At 37.8% G+C, this 25,203-nt stretch overlaps 1 protein-coding gene across 2 annotated transcripts in view; it reads right to left on the bottom strand.

Annotated features, from left to right (window-relative positions):
- The window catches only part of GLRA2 (glycine receptor alpha 2), a gene marked incomplete at both ends in the record, with an annotated part of 187,293 nt that overhangs the window by 135,471 nt on the left and 26,619 nt on the right, over positions 1-25,203 (bottom strand). Inside the window, one exon of one of the 2 annotated variants that reach the window (XM_079727445.1) lies at positions 7,986-8,053. In XM_079727445.1, coding sequence (XP_079583571.1) covers positions 7,986-8,053 — 68 coding nt within the window. Of the gene's footprint in view, positions 1-7,985; positions 8,054-8,148; positions 8,217-25,203 lie in introns of both variants that reach the window. The other variant, XM_079727444.1, reaches the window with a different exon arrangement.

The following is a 25,203-nucleotide window of genomic DNA, read 5'->3' as shown; positions in this document are numbered from 1 at the left end:
CTAATCTGAGCACCTTTTGATAAAGGTGTTCCTCCCTGTGAGAGCCTCAGGTACACCCTGTCATTCCCACTTGGCATGGGAATTTTCTTCTGTGCTAATGAATCAGCTTGGGACAGTAACTTCTCTTCAGAGGATTTCTACTCAAAGGTCTTTAGGTTCATGGAAACTGTTGCTTCGCTTGACAGAGCAGACGCAATAAAGGCTTCAACAGTATTCCCTAGTCAAGCAGGACTATGGTTCAGAGCTAACAGTGGTCCACATCTGCCACTGTGGTCATTTAGGGTGATATATACTCATCCCATCTTACTCTCTTTCCTTTACCTTTTTCACCTTCATTTGCTTTGTCTCCACACCTTTGTTTGGGCACCTGGATTTTGAGTCATTGTTTACTTTTCTCTAACAGTGACCAACATGTCCTTGATTTGCCTGAGAACTTTCCCATTTTAGCCTCAGGTAAAAGTGAAACTTTCAGGGAACCCACTCAGTCCTAGGCAAAACTCAGATGGTTGGTTACTTTATAAGGTACAATGGAGACCACCTCGGGTTGGTAGGTTTTGGTTAATCCCTTTAGAGCCGAAAGAAAATCTGTAAGTAAGTTATAAAGATCAGGGTGTATGGAAGAGAGCCTCAAATCCAGTTCCTTCTGCTTATTACTAAACTCTCCAAATTCCCATGACTTTCCCCCCCAAATACAGCCATCCTGATGTTCAGGCTGATAGAGTATTTTGGAAGTGGCAGTTCTTAGAGTGCCCACTGTGGGTTTAAAGAATGCTAATAATCAAGTAGTTACTAACTTCTGAAAATCAGTCATCAGAACCCAGCTTATTAGGAAAAGCTGAAATCTTAAAAGAAATAACTGTATGTTTCTTTGTTGTACAACATAAGGACTTTCTGACTTGGAAAATTTTATCAGCTGACTTTTATTTGGGATTATACCAGGCTTGCACAGCAAATTCCCAGACCTAAGAGGGTGCTGTTGTGAGGCCAGCCAGGCTTCTATCCCATTCTGTTTGCTCACTGGCTGCCCCATCCTTCCATGAGTGAGCCAAGAGAATGGCAGAGCCTCAAAGTTCTCCCCATCACATAGTTTGCATTTTGGGGATTGTCCAAAGGGACCAGAGGGTAGTAACTGGAAAGAGATTACCAGTTCAGTGTTTCATTGGCAACAGGAGTGACTGGAACCTTTGGAGTTTTGTGTGAGTAAAGAGTGGGAATGTGTGATTTGTAGAAAATCAAAACAGGGGCTATTGAAAATATAATAGTCCAATTTGCATATAAATAGGCACTGGCTAGATCAGCTGTGAGATTTTCTTAAGGTTTCCTGAAGGAAGAAAATGCAGTGTCTCCACTGTGTGACATCGACCCCTTCTACTTCCCTTAGGGTGAGAACCAATTATCCTTCATAAAATTTTGTGTGTGGGGGTCTATGAGCTTGTTTCAGTAGGAAAGAAGAGGATGTCATCTCTTAGCCAATTCTGGAGGTAGAAAACTCTAAGAAGTAATGACAGCTGGAAATAACAGAGGTGAATGGGTTAAATTTCTTAGGCCATTGGGAGGCCATTGAGGCCCCCCACCCAGGAAGGAAACATAGAATGGGAGAGGCCATGAGACGCCAGATAGCGAGCACTGGGCAGCAGAATCACCAGGACAACATCGTCGCAGTCCTCCTTTGAACCTGAGAATGATTTAAAGATGCATTTTGAGAGACTCTAGAGAATATTACATTAGTGACATGCAATATGAAAACATTGACCTTTTTAAAAAAAATCTCAATATAAAATTTCCCAGCTAATGTATTGATGCATCTTTTTAAAAAGTCTTTCCCACAAGTATTCTTCTCCAGTGTTTCCTGCTTTTCTATTTTGAATTTTTTTTTTTTTTTTTTTTTTTTTTTTGCGGTATGTGGGCCTCTCACTGTTGTGGCCTCTCCCGTTGCGGAGCACAGGCTCCGGACGCGCAGGCTCAGCGGCCATGGCTCATGGGCCTAGCCGCTCCGCGGCATGTGGGATCTTCCCGGACCGGGGCACGAACCCGTGTCCCCTGCATCGGCAGGCGGACTCTCAACCACTGTGCCACCAGGGAAGCCCTCTATTTTGAATTTTATATATTTAAAATAATAAAATAGGTTCTCCCAATATCAGAACTTTAAAAAGAGCACTGAATCTATCTTATCACAATAGAACCATTAAATATCTAACAGTTAATTTAATTATTATTATTATTTTTTTTGCTGTACTCGGGCCTCTCACTGCTGTGGCCTCTCCCGTTGCGGAGCACAGGCTCCGGACGCACAGGCTCAGCGGCCATGACTCACGGGCCCAGCCGCTCTGCGGCATGTGGGATCTTCCCGGACCGGGGCACGAACCCGTGTCCCCTGCATCGGCAGGCGGACTCTCAACCACTGCGCCACCAGAGAAGCCCTCTAACAGTTAATTTAAAATAAATTAATTAGCCTATTCGTAAGCAAGAATAAGTGGAAAAGTTAGAGGAGAAAATACATTTTACTCCACAATGACAGGAGTTATATGAAACAAGACTTTTATTAGACATTTTGGGAGTGTTTGTTCTTTATAATGTATAGGAATTAAAATTTTCCATAATTTTGTTCATGATGCTATACATTATTCCAAAATAAATGGCAACCCTTAAAACCTTTAAGAATAGAAAAGGACACCCAAGGATATAGAGAAGTAGATAGCCAAAGAAAAGATCTTCCGGGGCTGTGCCTCTGTAATTCTTTCAGTTCACTATCATTTTCAATGTAGGGTACAAATTTGACGCATGATTTATCTATGCATCACCTCTGTTTATTTACAGATAGGTTTATTCTCTCAAGATATTCCAAACCACAGGAGATAGTTATATTGCTCTGTAGCCTTTCTTTGTCTTTATTTTTGCTTCTAGGTTTAATGAAATATTAAAGAAGTAAAAACATTAAGAGACATGCTTAAGTGTAGATTGAATTTTCTTTTATACTGCCTTCTCTCTCCGGAGACAGATTCTACTTCAAATAAATGACGTATTTCCTTGTATTAAAATTTGTTTTCCTACGATTGACTCTCTAGGTACTAGATTAGGTAATAGAAACATTCAAATTAAAAAGTATGTGTGTATGTATATATATTATATATATTGTGTATATATATATGTGTATGTGTGCACATGTGTATGTGTGTAAATACATACACATATCTTTTATTTTTTCAAAAGCTATGTGTAAGTTATAGAATCTTTATTATATTCTTAGCACAGTTATACAAGTACCTATATTCCATACTATTATTTCATATCAAATTTTGAATTTCTAAAGTTTTACTTTTCTTGGTACCTTCTAATTCTATGCCCATTGCCACAAAGATTGTTTCCTTAAATTGAATTATTTTGTTACTATTATATTTAGTGTAGCATTTATACATAGAGATTGCCACTGTGTCTCATAAATATTGTTATTAAACTTTACTACTGCTCTCTTTTTATTTTTATAGGTATATATTTTTCAATCCAGTTATGTTATAAAGTTATTATAGACAAAGATACGCTTTGTGGATTTCCCACAGACCTATATGGCACTTTAGTTTTAACTTCTAGCTACACTGCAGTGAAGTTTTCATCATCTTGAGTCTGTGCTAGCTTTGAATATGGGAAGTTAGCTTTGAATTTGAAATTATGGGAGGGGGGGCAGTTGCTTTATGATGAATCCCGGTTTTAACATTGCATTGTTAATTTAGAGGCCAAGGACACCTTATATCTCAGAGTAACAAAATGTTAGGTAGATTCTTGGTTCTCCCTTAAAAATTCAGAAATAAGGAATGTAGCTGCCTGGTAAGTTAGCATCTCCTTATGAGTTGCTTATGCACCTATAGAATGAAAGGGAGCCTGTAATGTCATTCCAGCAGTTACAGCGTAGCCTGCATTCTCCTAAGGGGCTGTCTACACCTTATCCAGTTCTTTAGGAAAGTGATTTCAGATCGGAGATAAAACAACTCTTCACCCTGTAGCGGTAACCAGCAGAGCATGTGGAATTTGGGGAAGAGTTTGGGGAGCTGGAATCATATTCTGGAGATGCTCTCCAAGTGGACACGTTTTGTACACTTTCAGCTCTTTCTACCCCCTTCCCCCTATTGCAGTCTCTCAATATTAAATGAGGAAAGGGTCTGAGTCTGCTGCTGTAGCATGGGGAGTGTTCCAGCACCCATAGGTCCAAATCACACTCTATTCACCCACATCCTTCCAGGCAGTCATTTGGAAGCTTTGAGGAGACTATCTCTTCTCCATTTTCTGATGGCCCAACCTTGGGGACGGCTGTATGCAGATGGCATGCAAATACTCTTGACCTTTACTGACATTATCGATATTCCCAAACTATGCCTTTATAGTAGGAAGGAGGCGGTTGCAAATACACTCCTCATCCTGTAAATTCACTTGCCATCACTAGCTAAAGGAAAAGGGGAAAGAAAGAAAAGGAAGTGGTAAACTGACGTTCCAAAACCGAAAGGTAACCTGTCTCATCATACATCCCTTACTGGTCTTCTGAGTCTTTTGGAATCATAAGAAAAAAAAATTGTTCCACTGAATACTTTTAACACAGGGTCAGCTAGGAATGAACATCACCAGATCCCTGTGACTCTTAATGGACAAGTACATATTTTGAAACAATGTGCATGATCATGATTCATAAAAATATTCCTTAGAATAACACAAATATATTGTCCTGTGAGCACAGTCTTTAAACACTAACATACCAAAGGAGTAAGAGGCAATACTGTGTCTGTAAGTGAGCCTAATCTTTGTGGGCAGTTAGTACCAACAGTGGGATTTCATCAAACATAAGAGGGCAGACTGGATAGAACCAAAAGAAAGTCATATCACATTCTTAAAACAGATAATTATTGCCTCTTATTTAGAAACAAACATCCAAACTAAATTCTTCAATAATGCTATCAAGGGTCGTGGGATAAGAGTGGGACATGAGGGAAGAGAGGGAAATCAACATGCTCGGAAACTCAAAATTCTGAGACATTCTTGGAAAAAAATCATTCCAGAGAACATAGAGAAAGCAAAACTATTATCCCCCCGCCATAGCACTAATCAACATCCTCAATGACTACATATATTACTGTGTGTAAAACCTAAGGGCCTGATGTCTTGACTCCAACTAAAGACAGTTCAAGGAAGAATCTGTTTCTGTTTAACTTTTTTGACCACTTTTTGGAGTCACATTTTGTGAGAATATTCGTGGATGGTAGAATCTCAGGGTTTTGGTAATGGAAGCTCAGGCTGTGATGACACTCTGTGGGTACATCAGGTAGATCCCCAGGCAGGGCCTAAGGGGTCTGGGAAAGTAAGACCTTTTCAAGGTGGAGCAATTCTCATGTTCCTATGAGCCCCTGAATAATGTCCATTTTAAATAGTGATGCCTTAGATCCCGGAGTTGGCAACCTATGGCCTGTGGGCCAAATTTGACCATAGCCTGTGTTTATAAGTAGTTTTTTTTTGAGTACAGCCACACCCCTTTGCTTACTATTGTTTATGGCTGCTTTTATGCCAAAAGGGCAGAATTAAGTAGTTGTGACAGAGACTGTCTGGTCCTCAAAGTCTTAAGTATTTACTGTCTGGCTTTTTAGAGAAAAATGTTTGCCAGTCCCTACCCTACATGACATGGTTTATTCTTTGATTTAAGCATGGTGGAGTTTCAAAAAACTTTTTTTTTTCAGTTTCACACAAAAGCCATAATTGAAGAAAATAAAAGATATTTTTTAAAAGCCAAATTCAGTTTGTCATTACATCAGAAGCCAAGAAATAAAATAAAAGAAGCACAATACACATCATTCTTCTGATCATGCGATTCAGTACGTCTCATACAGCAGAATATACAGGCCGTTGATAATTTACATTTGGACAATGATTTCCAAATTTTCGCATAGGAAACATGACAAAGGACACCTTAATAAGTGGCCAAGAAGCACCTAAGCAGCCCATTTATTAAACACCTTCAGTAGCTCTTAAAGGCACAGGAAAACTAGGATATCCATCGTTTCCATTTTCATCTCCTTAAATGCTTTTTCTTGCATTAATGAACACCGAAAAGGTGCACATTTACATTTTTGATTGAGGGTAAAATGCAATGAGGAGATTTAATCAAAGCAACTTAAGGGTCTAATTAATGCAATCAGCGTTAGGTCGTGCAAATATTGTCATTGAATGCCATCGTGTAAAGCTGGTGATAGTGATTTGGGCGGCTGGAAGATTTGCCCCTCTGTTACCAGGATAAAACCAGGAGGGGAGAGACAGAAACTGAATGCCAAGTACAGAGTTGGAGTCTTCTTTCCATGTTCAGCTTTTCTTATGAGTCAACCCTATCCTGGTTGGGTAAAATTCTTTTTTTTTTTTTTTTTTTTGCGGTACGTGGGCCTCTCACTGTTGTGGCCTCTCCCGTTGCGCAGCATAGGCTCCGGACGCGCAGGCTCAGTGACCATGGCTCACGGGCCCAGCCGCTCCGCGGCATGTGGGATCTTCCCAGACCGGGGCACGAACCCATGTCCTCTGCATCGGCAGGCGGACTCTCAACCACTGTGCCACCAGGGAAGCCCGGGTAAAATCCTTAATGCACTACATACTGTCAAAGCCCCAAAAGTCTCGTTTCTGGACAATGCTGTGTCAGAACAATATTAAAACGCGTAGTGGAGTTGCATTATGTCTGACTTGCCAGTGGAAAAGAGTGATAAGAGGTAAATTATTCTAACATCAAGGACACCAAAATGTACAGTAATTTGTTAAACACAATCCTGGTAGCCTAAAAGAGAGAATTCATAAACACAGGGGAACACTATTTTTTACTTCTCAATGGCATTATGCTCATTATTTCACTTCTTGAGTGTTTCTAGGACATCGGCCACCATAGTAGTATAGTCAAGCTCAACTATAGTTTATTTCGATCTCATCCAATAATATGGCTGTATACTTTACATAGTACTGAAAATTTGAACCAGCCAATTGACTTAGGACTTAAATTGTATGGGGGCCAAGCAAATGTTTTACCCAAAATGTAATCTCCACACGGTAGCCTAGCACTGTAAGCCTACTGATCTAATAGGCTGTGTCACAGGCAACAACACCATCTTGACATTGATAAGGAATCTTGGTGGATTTTACAGTATCTGAGATCTTTTTCATGTATGTGAAACATGTCTGTAATTAGAGTGTGATGGGTTTTTATTAGTTTTTTATGTTTATGGGTTTTTTTTTTTTTGGAAAAGCCATGCATGTGATGTAATTGCTTTGGACTTGGAACAACTTTCTATTGCCACCAAATTGTGTGTGTGTGTGTGTGTGTGTGTGTGTGTGTTCATTGTAAGGTCAGCTCCTTGGCGTATATCTTAAATCAGTGGTCCCCAACCTTTTTGGTGCCAGGGACCAGTTTCCTAGAAGACAATTTTTCCATGGACCGGGGGCGGGGCGGGGGGGAGGGAGATGGTTGGGTGGTTCAGGTGGTAATGCGGGCGATGGGGAGCGGCAGATGAAGCTTCGCTCGCTAGCCCGCCACTCACCTCCTGCTGTGCGGCCCGGTTCCTAACAGGCCTCAGACCGGTAACAGTGTGAGGCTGGGGGGTTGGGAACCCCTGTCTTAAATGTAGCATGTTTGAGGCTTGATTATGTTAAAACTTCCTATTATATGAAAAATATCTCCCAAACTTTGAAATTTGTATTTCTGAAACATTGGAGATGCAAATATTTAAATATCCTTAACTATAAACCATGCTTAATACTGATAATTCTACCTAAATCTAACCGAACATCACGTGTTTCCAAAATTTCTCTGGCATGATGGATAAAAGATGATTGAATTTTAAATAAATAATTGTTTTCTAGAGGTGAATGAACTTGGAAATTGGCACTCAGTAAATGTCCTACAAATATACAACAGTACTCTTTGATCACATATCCCATTCCTTCACACGATGGCTTCAGTGCTCAGTCCCACTCACCATTGTAGTTTCTGCTATTGACCCAAAGCTGTTGATAAATATGTTGCAGGTAACATTTACAGGAGGCCCTGCAAGTTGAACAATAAATAGAAAATTTGACAGGTTGTGTTCATGGCATAATCAAGTCACGTTTTTCTCTTGCCAGTGGCGTTGTAGCACTTACCATGGTGGTTTCTGTGACTGATCCAAAACTGTTGATAAAAATATTGCAAGTAACGTTTACTGGAGGACCTGCAGAACGCAATAAGAATGTTGCAATAGACATTGAAGCAAAAATACAGCTCCATCAACATCTGTGCAAATGACTAGAGATGCAAACAAAATTAAAATGATGGTGAGATTGCAAAAAAAAAAAAAATTTTACCCAGAGAGGTTAACAGTGATAGCATTCCCACTAGCATTTCCAATAATGACAGTTATGCAATGATAACTTACCCTGAAGAGTTTTGGATTTGGAAAATATAAGCTGAAGACTATTAAACGGAATTCATTGTCAATAGTTGCTATCAAAATTGCCTTTTGGGTGGGTGGCTTTCTTTGACCTTAGGCTCATCAACATTGTAGATGTCAACAGTAGGCGCCCATGGTGATGAACTAGCCCACGTTTATGAGTTCAAATGGAGCTGCGTTTTGAACTGTGGATGGGTCAGGAATATCCACCTCCTTTCATGTGATACCCTTTAAATCAGTGGATCTAGTTTGATTCTCTTGATACCTCTGAATTTACCCAATTTCTTCTTTATATCCTTTGACCCCCCCCAATGAAAAATGATGCACAGAAACACAAAATCAAAGAAAATTAGCTCATTTTAAGAACCAAACACAGCAGTGTCACTTAAAGTCCAGATTGTTGCCTCAGTAAATATACTGTAAAGAAAGATTTATTAATCCTAGATGTGCTATGAACAAAGTGCCTACTTTTTCCTCCAGAGACGGAGGGACTAACTCTCTTTCCTCTTGCCCTTTGTGTCTCATCCAAGCACTAACCAGGCCTGACTCTGCTTAGCTTCAGAGATCAGGTATAATCAGGCGTGTTCAAGGGGTATGGCCACAGACTCTTTGCCCTTTGACAACAGATAAATCACTTCCTGATGACTTCCAGTTTCAAGTTAGGCTGAGCAATATGTTTATTGCCCTCATGTGGTTTCCCCATAATGCTTTCTGAGATAAGAAATGGTTCATACTGCCATGAACTGTCTATTCACTCACTGCTTTCCCCTGTGGAAATTTGTCTCTTTTCACTTGACAAAGGCTCAGCAACCTGGTGCAAGCTACACCCCAGTTGGCTCAGTACCCAACAAGCTGGTAGGATCTGAATGAGGAGGAGTTTGACTTGAGGCCTCCCTCAAAGGCTGGTAGTAAAACACAGCTGTGGCCACACTTGAGCGCCATGTTTTTACTTCTACAAGTCAACGTTGAGTTCTCAAAGTGAGGAAAGGAAAAGGGCTCAACAGCTAAGGTACTCCCCAGGCAAGGACTTTTGGTAAAAGAAGGAGCAAGGAGTTTGGGTAAAAGAGATGTATTGAGCTGTTTTTCTTTTTAACATAACTAACTTTTCTGTTATTAATGAAAAAAAAATGTGTTTACTTTTTAAGAAGTGTTTGCAGGCATGGAATCATAGGCACCACCATATTACCAAAACATTTTCAGCCTGCATCTTTGAAATATTCCATCTTTTAGTTCATCCCTGTGTTATTCAGCATCTGCCAAATTGACTTCTTCTCCATGGTCACTTCCTACTCTGCTTGATTTTGTTTTTCTGTTTTGGTTACTCAAAACAAAACAAAGCAAAACAAAAAACAAAAAGTCTCTTTCTTGGCCATAGAATTTTATTCTATAACAAATATATTCTTCTGCTAATAAGAAATAAATTAGACAAGGTAGAGGCACGTCATGAGAAATTGTGTATCTTTGCTTTTTTTCCATCTCTTCACAAGAAAATATGTCCTTTTAGATGGTCCAATTTAGGATGGAAAACTTTCATGAATTTTTATATGCAAGACAGAAAATGAATGATGTGGGAAAAGAAACAGGAAAGAGAGAAATGTCATCTTAACAGGAAGAATTTGAAAATCCAAATGTAGTTTGTCTTGTACAGTACATTATCTGATTGTCTGGCCTCCCCACCTGGCTTGAAACCAATTAGAAGGCTGCGTCCTACCCTCATATATCTGTTTCTAACCTTCCCAGTAAATGACAGTGTGAGTATATTGCTAGAATTCAAAATATTTTTTAAGCCACCACATATTGACACACTGTACTAAGCACATTTAAAAAATTACCTAGTTTAATCCTCACAAAAGAGGAATTGTTTTACTGCTCCAATAAATATTTTCAGATGAGGAAACTGGGGGTTAGAGAGGTTGACTTGCTTAAAGTCATGCCACAGTAATTAGAGAAGCTGAGACTCAATGTCTCATCATTCTGGTTCCAAACTTGCTTAAAGTCATGCCACAGTAATTAGAGAAGCTGAGACTCAATGTCTCATCATTCTGATTCCAAAAACCTAAACTTTAAACCACTTTGCTGCACTGGATTCATTGCATAATATCCTCTGACCTGACAACCATGGTATTTCCCATTGGTTTATACATTTCTGGGATAATTTAATCCTTTACATCTGATCGCTTCAATCTTGGGCATTGCCTTAAGGTTCATTTGCATTTGGATATAAAACCTTGGAAAGAAAAAAAGTGACTTTTTTTGATAAGGGATTAGCACATGCATATAATAAGAGCCTACATATATTAAAACCTTGCTGCATGCCAATGAGTGCCTTATTTCATTCTTCAGCAATTACATGCTTCCATGTCCCCCATTTTATGGATGAGGAAACTGAGGCATAAAGGAAATTCATTAATTTTCCCAAGGTCACAGAGTTTGTAAGAGGCAGAAACTGCTTAACTTTAGGGACACCTTTTTAAACTACAGGGATAAAATGCCTGAGGCGAATAGACTCATTCTAAGTTTAGAAGTTACCTAAATATGGGAATATGCCTGCAAGTTCTTCGGGTTGAATGACAGAATTGTTTTTCACTTTTAAGAGTTATCCTGACATGTGCCAGCACAACCTTCCCTCTGTGTTTTAGCCCAATAATCTGCTGAGGTGTTCTAATTAACAAGAACACATTCTTAGATGTGATCACCAGCGAATGAATGTGTTCTATAAACTGCAGAAAGAGTTAACACTAGTTAACCTCATCTAATTGGTTTATCAACAAAGATATTCCAAAGTGAATTGGATGAGAATTTGACTGGGAAGAAGGATTATGTAGACATCTAATCTCTCATATCCCTATCCTCCCCTCCCTCCCTCCCTTCCTTCCTTGTCTCCTCTCTCCCGTCTACCCTCTCTCCCTCCCTCTTTTCCTTTCTTTCTCACTCTCTTCCTTTATTTTTTTCCTTATTCTTATGAGAAAGAACAACCTTTCCATAACTCAAGTATAAATGGAAGTAAAAAATATATTTAGAATACTTCACAGGGATTTGGAAAGATGGCTGCCCTCCCTGACCCCCAGCACAAGGTATAACAAGCCTCATCTCGTACTGATCCTCTTTGTTGCTAAATATCTCTCTCAGACTGTCTTCTTTGGAGTAAGGCATTTGTTTTGGTAACCCAAGTAAAATTACAGTTATGCTACTTGAGAGGGATAATAGAGTTATTGATGATTGCTCATTAACATCTTCAGTTTTGGATCAATTGATCAAATTCGCTGTAAGAGGGAATAGGATCACTGTGAATAGTGCATCCTAACTATTTTATCCCCTGCTACTCACACCGGGCTTGGAAGATCAGCAGAATCAGCACCACCTGGGACCTTGTTGGTCCCAGAAACTCAGGCCCCATTCAAGTCCTGCTGCAGTGGTCTGCACTTTAACAAGGGGGATTTGTTCCTGCAGATCCATTTTTTCTCCCTTTCAAGATCAAAATCATTTCTTTGTTTCAGCCTTTCATGAGTGTTCCTTGAAATGTTAACTCTAGTCCATTAATAAAACTTCTTAGGTCAAACCCAAAGTTGTGCAACCATCACCATTATCTATTTATAAAACTTTTCCATCACTTCAAACAGAAACTTTGTAACCATTAAGCAATAGTGCCCCATACTTCTCTCTCTCCAGCCCCCCGGCAACTTTTAAACTACTTTGTGTCTATAAATTTGTCTATTCAAGATATTTCATATAAGAATCATACAATATTTGTCCTTTGCGCCTGGCTTCTTTCACTTAGCATAATGATTTCAGGGTTCATCCATGTTGTAGCATGTATCAGAACTTCTTTTTTATGGCTCAGTAATAATCCATTGTATGTGTATACTACATTTAAAAATTTTTTCTGTTGGTGGACACTTGGGCTGTTTTCAACTTTTGGCTGTTGTCAGTAATGCTGCAATGAATTATTTGAGTTTCTGCTTTCAATCCTTTTGAGTATATATCTAGGAGTGAAATTGCTGGGTCATATGGTAATTCTATGTTTAACTTTTTAAGGAACTGCCATGCTGTTTTCCACATTGGCTACACCATTTTACATTGCCACAAGCAATGTATAAGACTTCTAATTTTTCCACATCTTCACCAATGCTTACTTTCCATTTTTTGATAATTGGTATCCTAGTAGGTGTGAAGTGGCTTTGAATTTCATTTCCCTAATGACTGATGACATTGAGCATCTTTTCATGTGATTATTTGCTATCTTCTTTGGAGAAAAGTCTGTTTTTGTATTGGGTGGGTTGTCTTTCTGTTGCTGAATTGCAGGAGTTCTTTTTATATTCTGGATATTAAACCCTTATCAGACATGTAATTTGTAAATATTTCTCCCATTCTGTAGATTGTCTCTACTCTTTCCTTGTAATGTCGTTTGATACCCCAAAGTTTTTAGTTTTGATGAAGTCCAGCTTACCTATTTTTTCTTTTGTTGCTCATGCTTTGGTGTCATCAAAAACAAACAGACATTCAATTGCCAAATCCATGGTCATAAAAATTGACTCCTGTTTTCTTTTAAGAGATTTATGGCTTGAGGCCCTATATTTAAGCCGTTGATTTATTTTGAGATAATTTTTATATATGATGTGAGATAGAGGTCCAATTTCATTCTTTTGCATGTAGAAATCCAGGTGTCCCAGCCCCATTTGTTGACGTCTGGTATTTCCCTCACTGAATGGACTTGCTACCCTTGTCAAAATGAATTGGCTATAGATGTATGGATTCTCAGTTCTATTCCATTGGATAGAACTGATGTTTATGCTGATGTAAGTACCACAGTGTTTTGATCACTGTAGCTTTGCTGTAATTTTTGAAATCAGGAATTGTGAACCCTTCTACTTTGTTCTTCTCTTTCGAGATTGTTTTGGCTATTCAGGGCCTCTTGCAATTTCATATGAGTTTGAGGATTGGCTTTTTCAATTCTGCAAAAAAAAAGGCTGTTGGAATTTTTATAGGAGTCATATTGAATTATAGATTGCATAGTATTTACACCTTATCAATATTAAGTATTTCTTCCCATGAACATGGTGTGTCTTTCCATTTTTTAAAGTCTTTAATTTATTTCAGCCATGTTTTGTGATTTGCTTTGTACAAATCTTTCACTCCTTGGTTTAATTTATTCCTACGTATTTTATTCTTTTAGATGCTATTGTAAATCGAATTGTTTTCTTCACTTCCTCTTCAGATTGTTTATTGCAGTTGTATAGATACACAACTGATTGTTGTGTGTTGATCTTGTATGCTGCAGTTTTACTGAATTCATTTATTAGCTCTAGCAGTTTTCTTTTGGATTATTTGGGGTTTTAAATGTATAGGACTGTGTCATCTGCAAATAGAGATAGTTTTACTTCTTCCTTTCAAATTTAGATGCCTTTTATTTCTTTTTCTTATCTAACTGCTCTGGAAAAAACTGCCAATAAAGTGCTGAATAGCAGTGGTGGAAGCAGGCATCCTTGTCTTGTTCCTGATCTTAGGGAGAAAGCTTTGTCTTTCACCATTTAGTATGTCTCTTGTAGAAGGCATATAGTTGAATTATGTTGTTAGCTGGGAATTTTTCATAACTGCTCTTTGTTGTGTAGAAGAAATTCTCTTCTATTCCTAGTTTTCTGAGTGGTTTTCCTTTTTTACTGTTAAAAGATGTTGGACTTTGTCACCTGCCTCTTCAGCATCAAATGAGATGATCACATGTTTTCTTTCTTTCATTCTATTAATGTAGTGTATTGCTTTGATCAATTTCATTATATTGAACGGCCTTTGCATTCCTGGGATAAATCTCTATTGGCCATGATGTATAATCCTTTTACTTCACTGTTGGATTTGTCTTGATTCTATTTTGTTTTGGATTTTTGCATCTATATCCACAAAGGTTATTTGTCTGTGATTTTATTTTCTTGTGGTGTATTTATCTGCCTTTGGTGTCAAGGTAATGTTGACCTCATTAGGAAGTATTCTTTCCTCTTTTATTTCTTGGAAGAGTTTGAGAAGGATTGGTGTTAATTCTTACTTACATGTTTGTAAGAATTCACCAGTGAAGCCATCTGGTCCTGAACTTTATTGGAAGGTTTTTGATTATTCAGTCAATTTCTTTACTTGTTATAAGTCCGAGATTTTTCTGTTTCATCTTGAGTCAGTTAGGTAATTTCTGTATTTCTAGGTATCTGTCCATTTTATCTAGGTTACCTAATTTGTTTACAATCTTCTCTTATAATTCTTTTTTACTTCTGTAAGGTCAGTAGTAATGCCCCCACTTTCATTTCTGATTTTAATTATTTGAGTCTTCTTTTTTTCTTTGTCAGTCTAGCTAAAGTGTTGTAATTTTTGTTGATCTTTTAAGAGAGCCAACTTTTGGTTTTGTTGATTCTCTAATTGCTTTTCTATTTTATTTTTGTCTACTTTGATCTTTATTATTTATTTCCTCTGCTAGCTTTGGGTTTAGTTTGCTCTTCTTTTTCTAGTTCCTCAAGGTGTAATATTAGGTTATTGACTTGAGATCTTTCTTCTTTTTTAATGCAGGCATTTACATTAAAAATTTCCCTCTGAACACTGCTATCACTGCATCCGATAAGTTTTGGTATGTTGTGTTTTTGTTTTCATTCTTCTTTAATTTCCCTTGTGATTTCTTCTTTGACCCATTGGTTGTATAAGAGTGTGTTATTTTCCAGATATCTGTGAATTTTCTGATTTTCCTTTTACTATTGATTTTTAGCTTCATTCTACTATGTTTGGAAAAGATACAATACTTTTTATAATTTTTATCTTTTAAATTTTATTAAGATTTATTTTGTAGCCCAATATATGGTCTGTCCTAGAGAATGTTGCATGTATACTTGAGAAGAATGTGTATTCTGCTGTTGTTGTGTGGAGTATTCTTTATATGTTTGTTAGGTCTAGTTGGTTTATAGTGTTGTTCATATCCTATATTTCCTTACTGATCTCTGTATTGATGTTCCATCTATTACTGAAAATGGTGTATTAAAGTCTCCAACTATTACTGTAAAAGTATTGTTTCTTCCATCAATTGTATCAAGGTTTGCTTCATAGATTTTGGGGCTCTGTTGTTTGGTGCATATATTTTTAGGATTGTTATATCATCATGATGACTTGACTCTTTTATCAATATATATTGTCATTCTTTGCCTCTTTTAAGAGATTTTGACTTATGTTAGTATAGCTACCTCAGCTCTCTTTTGGTTACTATTTGCATAGAATATCTTTTTCCATCCTTTCACAGTCAATCTACTTGTGTCTTTGGATCTAAAGTGAGTCTCTTGTAGACAGCATATAGTTGGATCATAGTTTGTTTTATCCATTCTTCCTATCTATGTCTTTTGATTGAAGAGTTTAGTACATTTACATTTAAAATAATTACTGTTAAGGAATGACTTCTGCCATTTGGTATTTGATCTCTGTATATTTTACAGCTTTTTTGTTTTCCCTTTTGTCTATTACAACCCTCTTTCGTATTTAGTTGATTTTTATTTTTTTATAGTGAACCATTTTGATTCTCTTTGATTTCAAAGAGGTATACTTTTTAGATTTTTTTTTTGTGGTTACTGTGGAGATTACATTTAACATCCTAAATTTATAACAGTCTAGTTTGAAATGATATCAACCTAACGTCTATAACATACAAAAACTCTACTCCTGTACAGCTACATCCTCCTCCCTTTATGTTTTTCTTGTCACAAATAATATCTTTATTTATTGTACATCCAGTAACATAAATTAATAACTTTTTAATGAATTTGTCTTTTAAATCCTGTAGGAGATAAAAAGTGGAGTCACAAACCAAAAATACCATAATACTGTTTTTATATTTGCTGGTGTATTTACCTTTAGCAGAGATCTTTATTTCTTCATTAGGCTTTGAGTTACTGTCTAGCATCCATGCATTTCAACCTGAAAGATTCCCTTTATCATTTTCTGTGGGGCAAGGTACAACTAGGTTGTAATGAACTCTCTCAGCTTTTGTTTATCTGGGAATGTCTTTTTTTTTTTTTTTTTTTTTTTTTTATTAGTTTCTGCTTTATAACAAAGTGAATCAGTCATACATATACATCTGTTCCCACATCCCCTCCCTCATGCATCTCCCTCCCTCCCACCCTCCCCATCCCACCCCTCCAGGCGGTCACAAAGCACCGAGCTGATCTCCCTGTGCTCTGCGGCTGCTTCCCACTATCTATCTACCTTACGTTTGGTAGTGTATATATGTCTTAATTTATCTTTCGTTTGTGAAAGATAGTTTTGCTGGATATAAATTCTCAGCTACATTTTTTTTTCTTTCAGCACTTTAAATATATCATCCTTTGCCTCCTGGCCTCCAAGGCTTCTTCTGAGAGATTGGCTAATGATTTTATTGGGCATCCCATGTAAGTAATGAATTGCTTTTTTCTAGCTGCTTTAAAAATTCTTTCATTGTCTTTGGCTTTCAACAGTTTGACTGTAAAGTTTCTCAGTGTGAATCTCTTTGGGTTTTCCTACTTGGAGTTCATTGAAGGTTTTGGATTTGTAGATTTATATTTTCATCAAATTTGAAAAGCTATTATTTCTTCAAATATTCTATTCAAATATTCAAAGATTCTTCCCACCCCTTTCTCACTCTCAGAATGTGTATATTGGTCTGTTTGATGGTGTCCCATTGGTCCTTTAGACTCTGTTCAGTTTTCTTTATTCTTTTTCTTTTTTTTTTTTTTTTTCGGTATGTGGGCCTCGCGCTGTTGTGGCCTCTCCCGTTGTGGAGCACAGGCTCTGGACGCACAGGCTCAACGGCCATGGCTCACGGGCCCAGCTGCTCCGTGGCATGTGGGATCTTCCCGGACCGGGGCACGAACCTGTGTCCCCTGCATCGGCAGGCGGACTCTCAACCACTGCGCCACCAGGGAAGCCCCTTCTTTTTCTTTTATGCTCCTCAGACTCAGTAATTCACTTGCCCCATCTTTGCGTTCACTGATTCTTCTTCCTGCTCAAATCTACTGTTAAACTCCTCTAGTGAATTTTCCATTTCTGTTTTTTCACTTTTCAGCTCCAGAACTTCTGTTTGGTTCCTTTTTATAATTTCTACCTCTTTATTGATATTCTCATTTTATTCTTACATCAATTTCCTGATTTCCTTTTATTGTTTGTCCTTGTTTTCCTTTAAATCTTTAAGCATATTTAAGACAGTTATTTTAAAGTATTTATCTAGAAAGTCCAATGTCTGGACTTCCTCAGGGATGATTTCTGTCAATTTATTTTTTATCTTCAAATAGGACATACTTTCCTGTTTCTTTGTATGCTTTGTGATATTTGTTGATAATTAGACATTTGACTGTTATAACTGATAACTCGGGGAAAGTAAGGGAAAAGGGGGAAATTAGATTCTCCCCCTTTGCCCAGAGTTTACTCGATGTTTTTATTGTTGAAAGCTATTGTAGGCCATCTATTTGGTGACTTTCCTACACTATTTTTGGAAAGACTATATTCCTTCTTGTGTGTGGCCTTTATAGTCTCTGTTTCTCAGCTTGTGTTCAACTAGGGTTTCGATAGAAATTTTCTTGAATGCCAAAGGCTAAAAAAAATCTACCAAACAAACAAACAAACAAAAAATACCTTTCCTGGTTTTCATGGATTGTTTCTGTTCTGGGGCACTCCTTCAATACATAGCCATTCTTGAAATGAACCTAGCGATCAGCCCAAGGTGAAATCTTAGGACCTTCTCAGGTCTTTTCTGAGCATGCATCTTGCCCTGAGAATGCATATGGCTTTCTGAATTTTCCTGCCTGCATCCATGGCTGATTTTGAGTTTTGTAATTTCCCTAAGAAATTCTCCTCAGCTTTTGCTCTCAGGCCTTAGATGGTCTATTGTATGTTTCAACTGTAATCTTTTACCCAGGCATCTGAAGGTTTTTAGTGTTTCTTGCAGTGTTTTTGATCAATACCTACTGCTTTTCTATCCTGAGTTCCACCACGTTAGGTGGAACAAAGATGAGCACTGTTATGGGCTGAATTGTGTCCCTTCAAGAAATTTATATGTTGGAGTGCTAACCACTAGTACCTCAGAATGTAACTGCATTTGGAGAGAAGGTCTTTAAAGGTTAAATGAGGTCATAAATGTAGTTCCTAATCTGACACAGATAGGGTCCTTGAAAGAAGAGGATAAAAGAGACATCAGGGATGTATGTGCACAGAGGAAAGACCATAAGAGGACACAGTGAGAAGGTGGCCACCTACAAGCCAGGGAGAGAGTCCTTGGGAGAAACCAATACTGCTCTCACATAGATCTTGGACTTCTAGCCTAAAGAGTTGTGAGAAAGTAAATTTCTGTTGTTTAAGTCACCTAGTCTGTGGTATTTTGTTATGACAGTCCTAGCAAACTAATACAAGTGCTTTGCATCTGTCCTTCTGGTAGCACACAGACAGGTTAGAATAGACAGACAAAATAATTTGTGAATAATGTTTGCTTTGCCTCCTCCAGAACGAGGGACCAGGGTTCCACACTGGGAATGTAGGCTGCCACTGATTCAAAACCAAAACCACTACTGAGGAGGGGATGGGACAAGGACAAGTAAAGACACCACAAAACTTTCCTGCCATTTTGAAGTTAGCTTTTTCTTGATTCAGTAGTTTCTTGGTTGCTGTAGACCTATGACTGTTTTCCAGAATTCTGACCAAGTTATTTCTGACAGTTTATACTTACTTTCTGATGTTTCTGTGTGGGGAACAAGAGCTTGGAGATGCCTACTCTGCCATTTTGTTGATGTCAACCTTTTCCTCTGCAAAACTTTAATACAGTCATGTGAATTATGGTGCTTCTAAAGGAGAATAAAGTATGTGTTTTTGCTTCCCAACTTTATTTGACCATAGGAGATTTTTTGTTTTTTTGAAATAGACCATCCTTTTTTTAAAAAAAAATTGAAGTATAGTTGATTTACAATGTAGTGTTTGTTTCTGGTGTGCAGCACAGTGATTCAGTTATACATATATATTCTTTTTCATATTCTTTTCCGTATGGTTTATTACAGGATATTGAATATAGTTCCCTGTGCTATACAATAGCATCTTGTTGTTTATCCATTCTCTGTATGATAGTTTGTATCTGCTAGTCCCAAACTCCTGATCCAACCCTCCCCTGCCCCCCTTCCTCTTTGGCAACCACAAATCTGTTCTCTACGTAAAATAGACCATCCTTTTCATGGAGCACATTTCAAAGATGGCAGGCATTCTTCAAAACATAGTTTTGAACATGCTGATCTACATTAATTCATTTATTAATTCAATTAAAAAATTCTTGTTGAACAATAAATATATTAGATAATAATAATATAACTATAAGAACTAAAGGCTATTATAGAGGTATTATCATACCCTGTGATCCTGCCAAGGAGGGAATGTTTTATTGGGGGCTGCAGGGTAGGTGCCTGGGATGAGGAGGTAATGGAAGAGGAACAAAGAATCAGTAAAGATCAGCTTAACCTTTCCCAGTTATCTATCTAAGAATCTCAATTTACGTAATGATCCTGTAGTCTAGGAATGTAATTCAGGGATGCAAGTCACAAACTCTGCTTGTAATCAGATTTGATAAATGTATTAATTCCTAGATGAGTTCTCTTAAAAACTCAGTGGCCTAGATGACAGGTAAGCAACATTTTTTTGTAAAGAGCCAGATGGTAAATATTTTAGGCTTTGTGGACCACAAGGTCTCTGTTACAATTACTCAATTCTGTCTTTGTAGTGAAAGTAGCCATAGACAGTATATAAATAAATGAGCGTGGCTGTGTTACTGTAAAACTTTATTTACAAAACTGGTGGTGGACTAGATTTGGCCATGGGTCAAGTTTGCTGGGCCCTGCTCTGGACTCTTAGAGTTGGAGGTTGGAGAACAACAGAAATGGTTCTGGAATTCCATAATCTTTCCATATCTTGAAGTGAGGACTGGCCATGGACATGGAGGAGCATAGGGACTGTCTGTAGGTCTATCTACAATGAGCTTGATATTGTGCTTTGTGGCATGAATAAAATCCACTTTAGCAGAAAGGGTGGATGGGAAATGATATCCTTTGGGCCAGCTGCACTGTAGTGGGCCCAGGTGAAAACCATGAATTTCCAGTCAGACCACTATGCTATCACAAGAGCTAGGAGGCAGTATGGAAGAGAAATGGGGCCAGGACAGATAATGTGGACAACAAATATTTGACTCAGTAATTATATTTAATATGACTCAGGCTTGCTCATAAAAATGAATCAATGGTAAGAGCATTCTGTATCTTGCATATTTAAAACCTGGAACTGATTTTTATAACTTCTACCATGGTAATGAAAATTTTATCTATTATTCATAGTGACTGAATTAAAATAAGCTTATATACATTTGTATTGACCAAAGCTTTCTAAATTAACAATAAATACTATTTTTTAAAGTTTTGTGATGGATTCTATTTAAAAATAATCACCAGAGATAAATACTGTATGACTTCACTTATTTGTGGAATCTAAAAGAGCCAGACTAATAGGAACAGAGATTAGAATGGTGGTCACCAGGGGCTGGGGGGTGGGGGAAATGGGGAGATGTTGGTCACAGGGTACACACTTACAGTTATAAGATGAATAAGTTCTGGGGATCTAATGTACAGCGTGGTGGCTGTAGTTCTCAATACTGTATTATATACTTGGAAGTTGCTAAGTGAGTGAATCATAAATGTTCTTACCACAAAAAAGAATTTGTAATTATGTGACATGATAGAGGTGTTAGGTAATGCTACATGGTAATAATTTTGTAATATGTAAGTGTGTAGCTCAACACATTGTACACCTTAAATTTACACATTTGACATTGTTATATGTCAATTATATCTCAATAAAGCTTGAAAACATTTAAATGAGGGCTGCAGCAAAGATAAAAAAAAAAATAAGCACTAGGAAAGAGTAGAGAATCTGTGTAACACCAAAACAACTAGTCACTATTCATTAGTTTTGCCTCAGTTATGTTGTTTTCCAACATCATTTTAGGGCAAAAGACTTGAGAGCAGAGGACATTTTTTGAGTTCTAAGATGAAAATTATTTTTTCTCTCTTGTTACAAATAGACAAGAATGACATTTTGATTTTGCATTTTATTCCTTGTAAATAATTTAATGAGTCCTCAAGTATCACAACTGATTGAGTGTGGGGCCCCTGGATGGGAATGGAACAGTAACTATATGTGCTTGATTTATACAGAAATTAAATTTCTTTTGGAATAAGAAGATTTTTATCTCCCAGGAAGATTCTCACCATTAGCTCAAGAGATAAAGGGAGAAAATAAAGCACATAGAGAAATCAAGAAGATGTATAGTTAACAGTCAGAGACTTGCTGTTTGAGCATGGGGAAGCACTGTTTCTTGTGATGGCTTCCTGTGTTGCATGGTACTTTGATTTGATGCCCATGGAAGAGAGAGTCTTGGAGGATGAGAGGGTTGTAAAGGGAGGGAATGGCTTTTCATGGTGGTACTCCCTTTGTGAGGGGTGATTTGAAGCATCTAATCCCAAAGAATGGAGGAAGTTGTTGTTTTTTTATGTCATGATATTAATTAGAAATGGTCACAGAAACTAACCCATTGCATTTTTTAAATCTTCTTGAAAATTCACCACTAATGAGCTATATATTATTGACTCTTCTGCCCGACACATGGTCAAAACGATTTTATCAGTCCTACTACATTCAGTTTAGTTGCTGACATCCAGGTCTGTGCAGAGGGCAAACTATTCAGATAAGTAAAAAAGGTTGGATATTTACTGATTCCCACAGCCTGATGCAGCAAACCATTTGCTTTGGACCAGCCATGCTGATAAAATGATAAAAGTGCCAGACAAAGCAATTAATTAGCAACTTAGGTAGCTTGAATACAGAGAACCAAATGGCAGATTCTGTGAGCCCTTCCCACGAATGGCTGCCACTTGTCAGCTGCTCTCACACGAGGTTGAGTGAATGGACAGACGTGCACACGGCTCAGATCCATGTCAGAGGGCTTCGAGAATGCTGGCAAGTTTCTATCTTTGCATACTGTGGATTTCTCCATGATTTAAAAAGAAGAGATAAGACAGGGGCCCTTATCTTATGCAAGATGATCACTTTTTTTAACATCTTTATTGGAGTATAATTGCTTTACAGTGGTGTGTTAGTTTCTGCTTTATAACAAAATGAATCAGTTACACGTATACATATGTTCCCATATCTCTTCCCTCTTGGGTCTCCCTCCCTCCCACCCTCCCTATCCCACCGCCCTAGGTGGTCACAAAGCACCGAGCTGAAACTGGGTGCTATTAATAATGACACAAGAATGCCAGGCATAAGCCAGTACTGTCCTGAGAAACCTGGACTTTGGGTCATACTACTCAAAGATATATTTGCAGTATGGTAACTACCAGTCTGTCTTATTTTTGCCACTAGCTCTGCTTATTGTTACCTGTGAATTTTAAACAGATTATAGAAACTCTCTGCGTCTGTTAATTCTTCTGTAAAATGGGAATAATGATGGTTGCCTTGATGTTAATTGTGAGAATTGGTAGTAATGTATGGAAAGCCCATGATAGTAAAATAAATTGCAGCTTATTTATAGTAATAGTAGTAGTATTACTATCATTATTACAAGTTCATTGGATTGTCAAAGTATGCCTCTGCAGGAGGTACATCATTAAACCCATTTTAATATAGAGTAAACTGAAATGTTGAGACTACAACTTAGATTTCCCAACTTTTTCTGTGCTAAGCTTTCCCTGAAATAATGCCCATCTCATCCAATTTCCCCTCTCTTCTCTCCATAAATTGCTTTTTCTCAGCTCTGTAGAAATTTTTAGCAGGATCCAACCACCTTGTATAACTTTCTTGGTTTCAGGAATTATGCATAAACATTCTTCATGTCTGGACAACCATGTAGCACCATGGGTTTGAGATCATTGCTGCTAGCTTCTTTATTTAAAATAGGGTTTCTCAGGGACTTCCCTGGTGGCTCAGTGGTTAAGAATCCGCCTGCCAATGCAGGGGACACGGGTTCGAGCCCTGGTCCAGGAAGATCCCACAACTACTGAGCCTGCGCTCTAGAGCCCACGAGCCACAACTACTGAGCCTGCGTGCCGCAACTACTGAAGCCCGTGCGCCTAGAGCCCGTGCTCTGCAACAAGAGAAGCCACCGCAATGAGAAGCCCGTGCACCGCAAGGAAGAGTAGCCCCCGCTTGCTGCAACTAGAGAAAGCCCGCGCACAGCAACGAAGACCCAAGGCAGCCATAAGTAAATAAATAAATAATAAAATAAAATAGGGTTTCTCAACCTAAGGACTATTGGTATTTGGGGCCAGATCATTCTTTATTGTGGGAGTTTGTCTTTTGAGTTATAGGATGTGGAGCGGCATCCTTGGTCTCTAGTCTAGATACCAATAGCACCCCACCTCCCACAGCCCCTGCTGTGACAACCAAAAACATGTCCAGACATTGCCAAATGCCCCCTGGGTGACAAAAATCACTCCTGGTTGAGAACTACTAAATTATAAATAGCAGGTAAAAATGCAGGATGAGTGGAAAGGCAACTTAACAAGGATTACATGTTATGTAACAATGAAATGCACTTCAGAGTATTCTTCTGCTTAGTCAAACAAATGCTAGGGTCATGTTCAAATATTTTTGGTCATATGACTTTCTGATAAGAAAGTCATCTCTCATGTATTTCAACAAAGAATGTGGATTTTTAAAAATATTTAAACATACTTTGGATGAGTAAATGGCAGTATTATGGAATTTGTACTCCTTTGTTTGGTTTGTTCATCAAGAAATTAAATTTGGTGCCTCTTTGCAGGCATTTTCTGAATTCTGTGCATTTCCATCTTATATCTCTTCAGTCATTCATTCAGTCAGCAAACATTTATTGAGTACCCGTTATGTGTGTGGTCTTGTACTAATTATCATTTACAATTAGGTGGTGAATTGTGGGACACAGTATAAGAAAGTCAGGCATTAAGCACAAGTCAGAAACAATTTGCTGGAAAGCCCTTCACTCATTCTGCAAGAAATGTCAGATGAAACAAAAAGTGTGTGCCCAGCCAAGCACCACAGAGAGGGCATTTTTGTTAAGCCTCTTTCTAATACAAGCAAACTGCTGCTTTTTTGTTGTTTGCAGAGTCATAGTGACCTTAGTGAGCAGTTTATGTTCTGGGAGATTTAGGGCTCTTTGTTTGTGGTGACAAGATTCATTTCCTATTTTAAAGATCTCAGAGACTAAGTGGAAACCTTCATGTTGGGAATAATTTGTAAGTGTAATCTACATATATTTCTATTTATGCTATAAACAAATGTCATCAGATGGAGAATTGCTGGAAAACGTGAGATTCTTGCCATCTTGGGATTGGGGTGGATAATAAATAAAGGCCCATTTAGCCTTAGAAGAAGACACTTTTAAATGCCATTTGGAATTAGTTTTGAAATGAAGAGATCTGAGAATTTCTCATGAACCCAAATGATACTTCCTTTCATTTTAGCAAGTAACAAAAGTAGGATTAAAGATGATTTTCTCTCATGTTAATTGAATCCTCTACTACTTTACAAAATGAATAGCAAGTTCATCAACTTGTTAGGGCCTGACAAATTGAAAATAGATTTGTTTTGCATTAGTAATTTTTAAAGAGGGAACTATGCTGGTTTTGAGGTTATAATAATGAAATTGGGTGGGTGCAATTCACACACATATACAGTGAATTTTCCCATGATTCTTCCTACTTGAATGCCATCTTTCTTG

The sequence above is a fragment of the Hyperoodon ampullatus genome (assembly GCF_949752795.1).
Source record: "Hyperoodon ampullatus genome assembly, chromosome: X".
NCBI classification, from domain to species: Eukaryota; Metazoa; Chordata; class Mammalia; order Artiodactyla; family Ziphiidae; genus Hyperoodon; species Hyperoodon ampullatus.
This window is presented reverse-complemented; position numbering and strand designations above follow the sequence as displayed.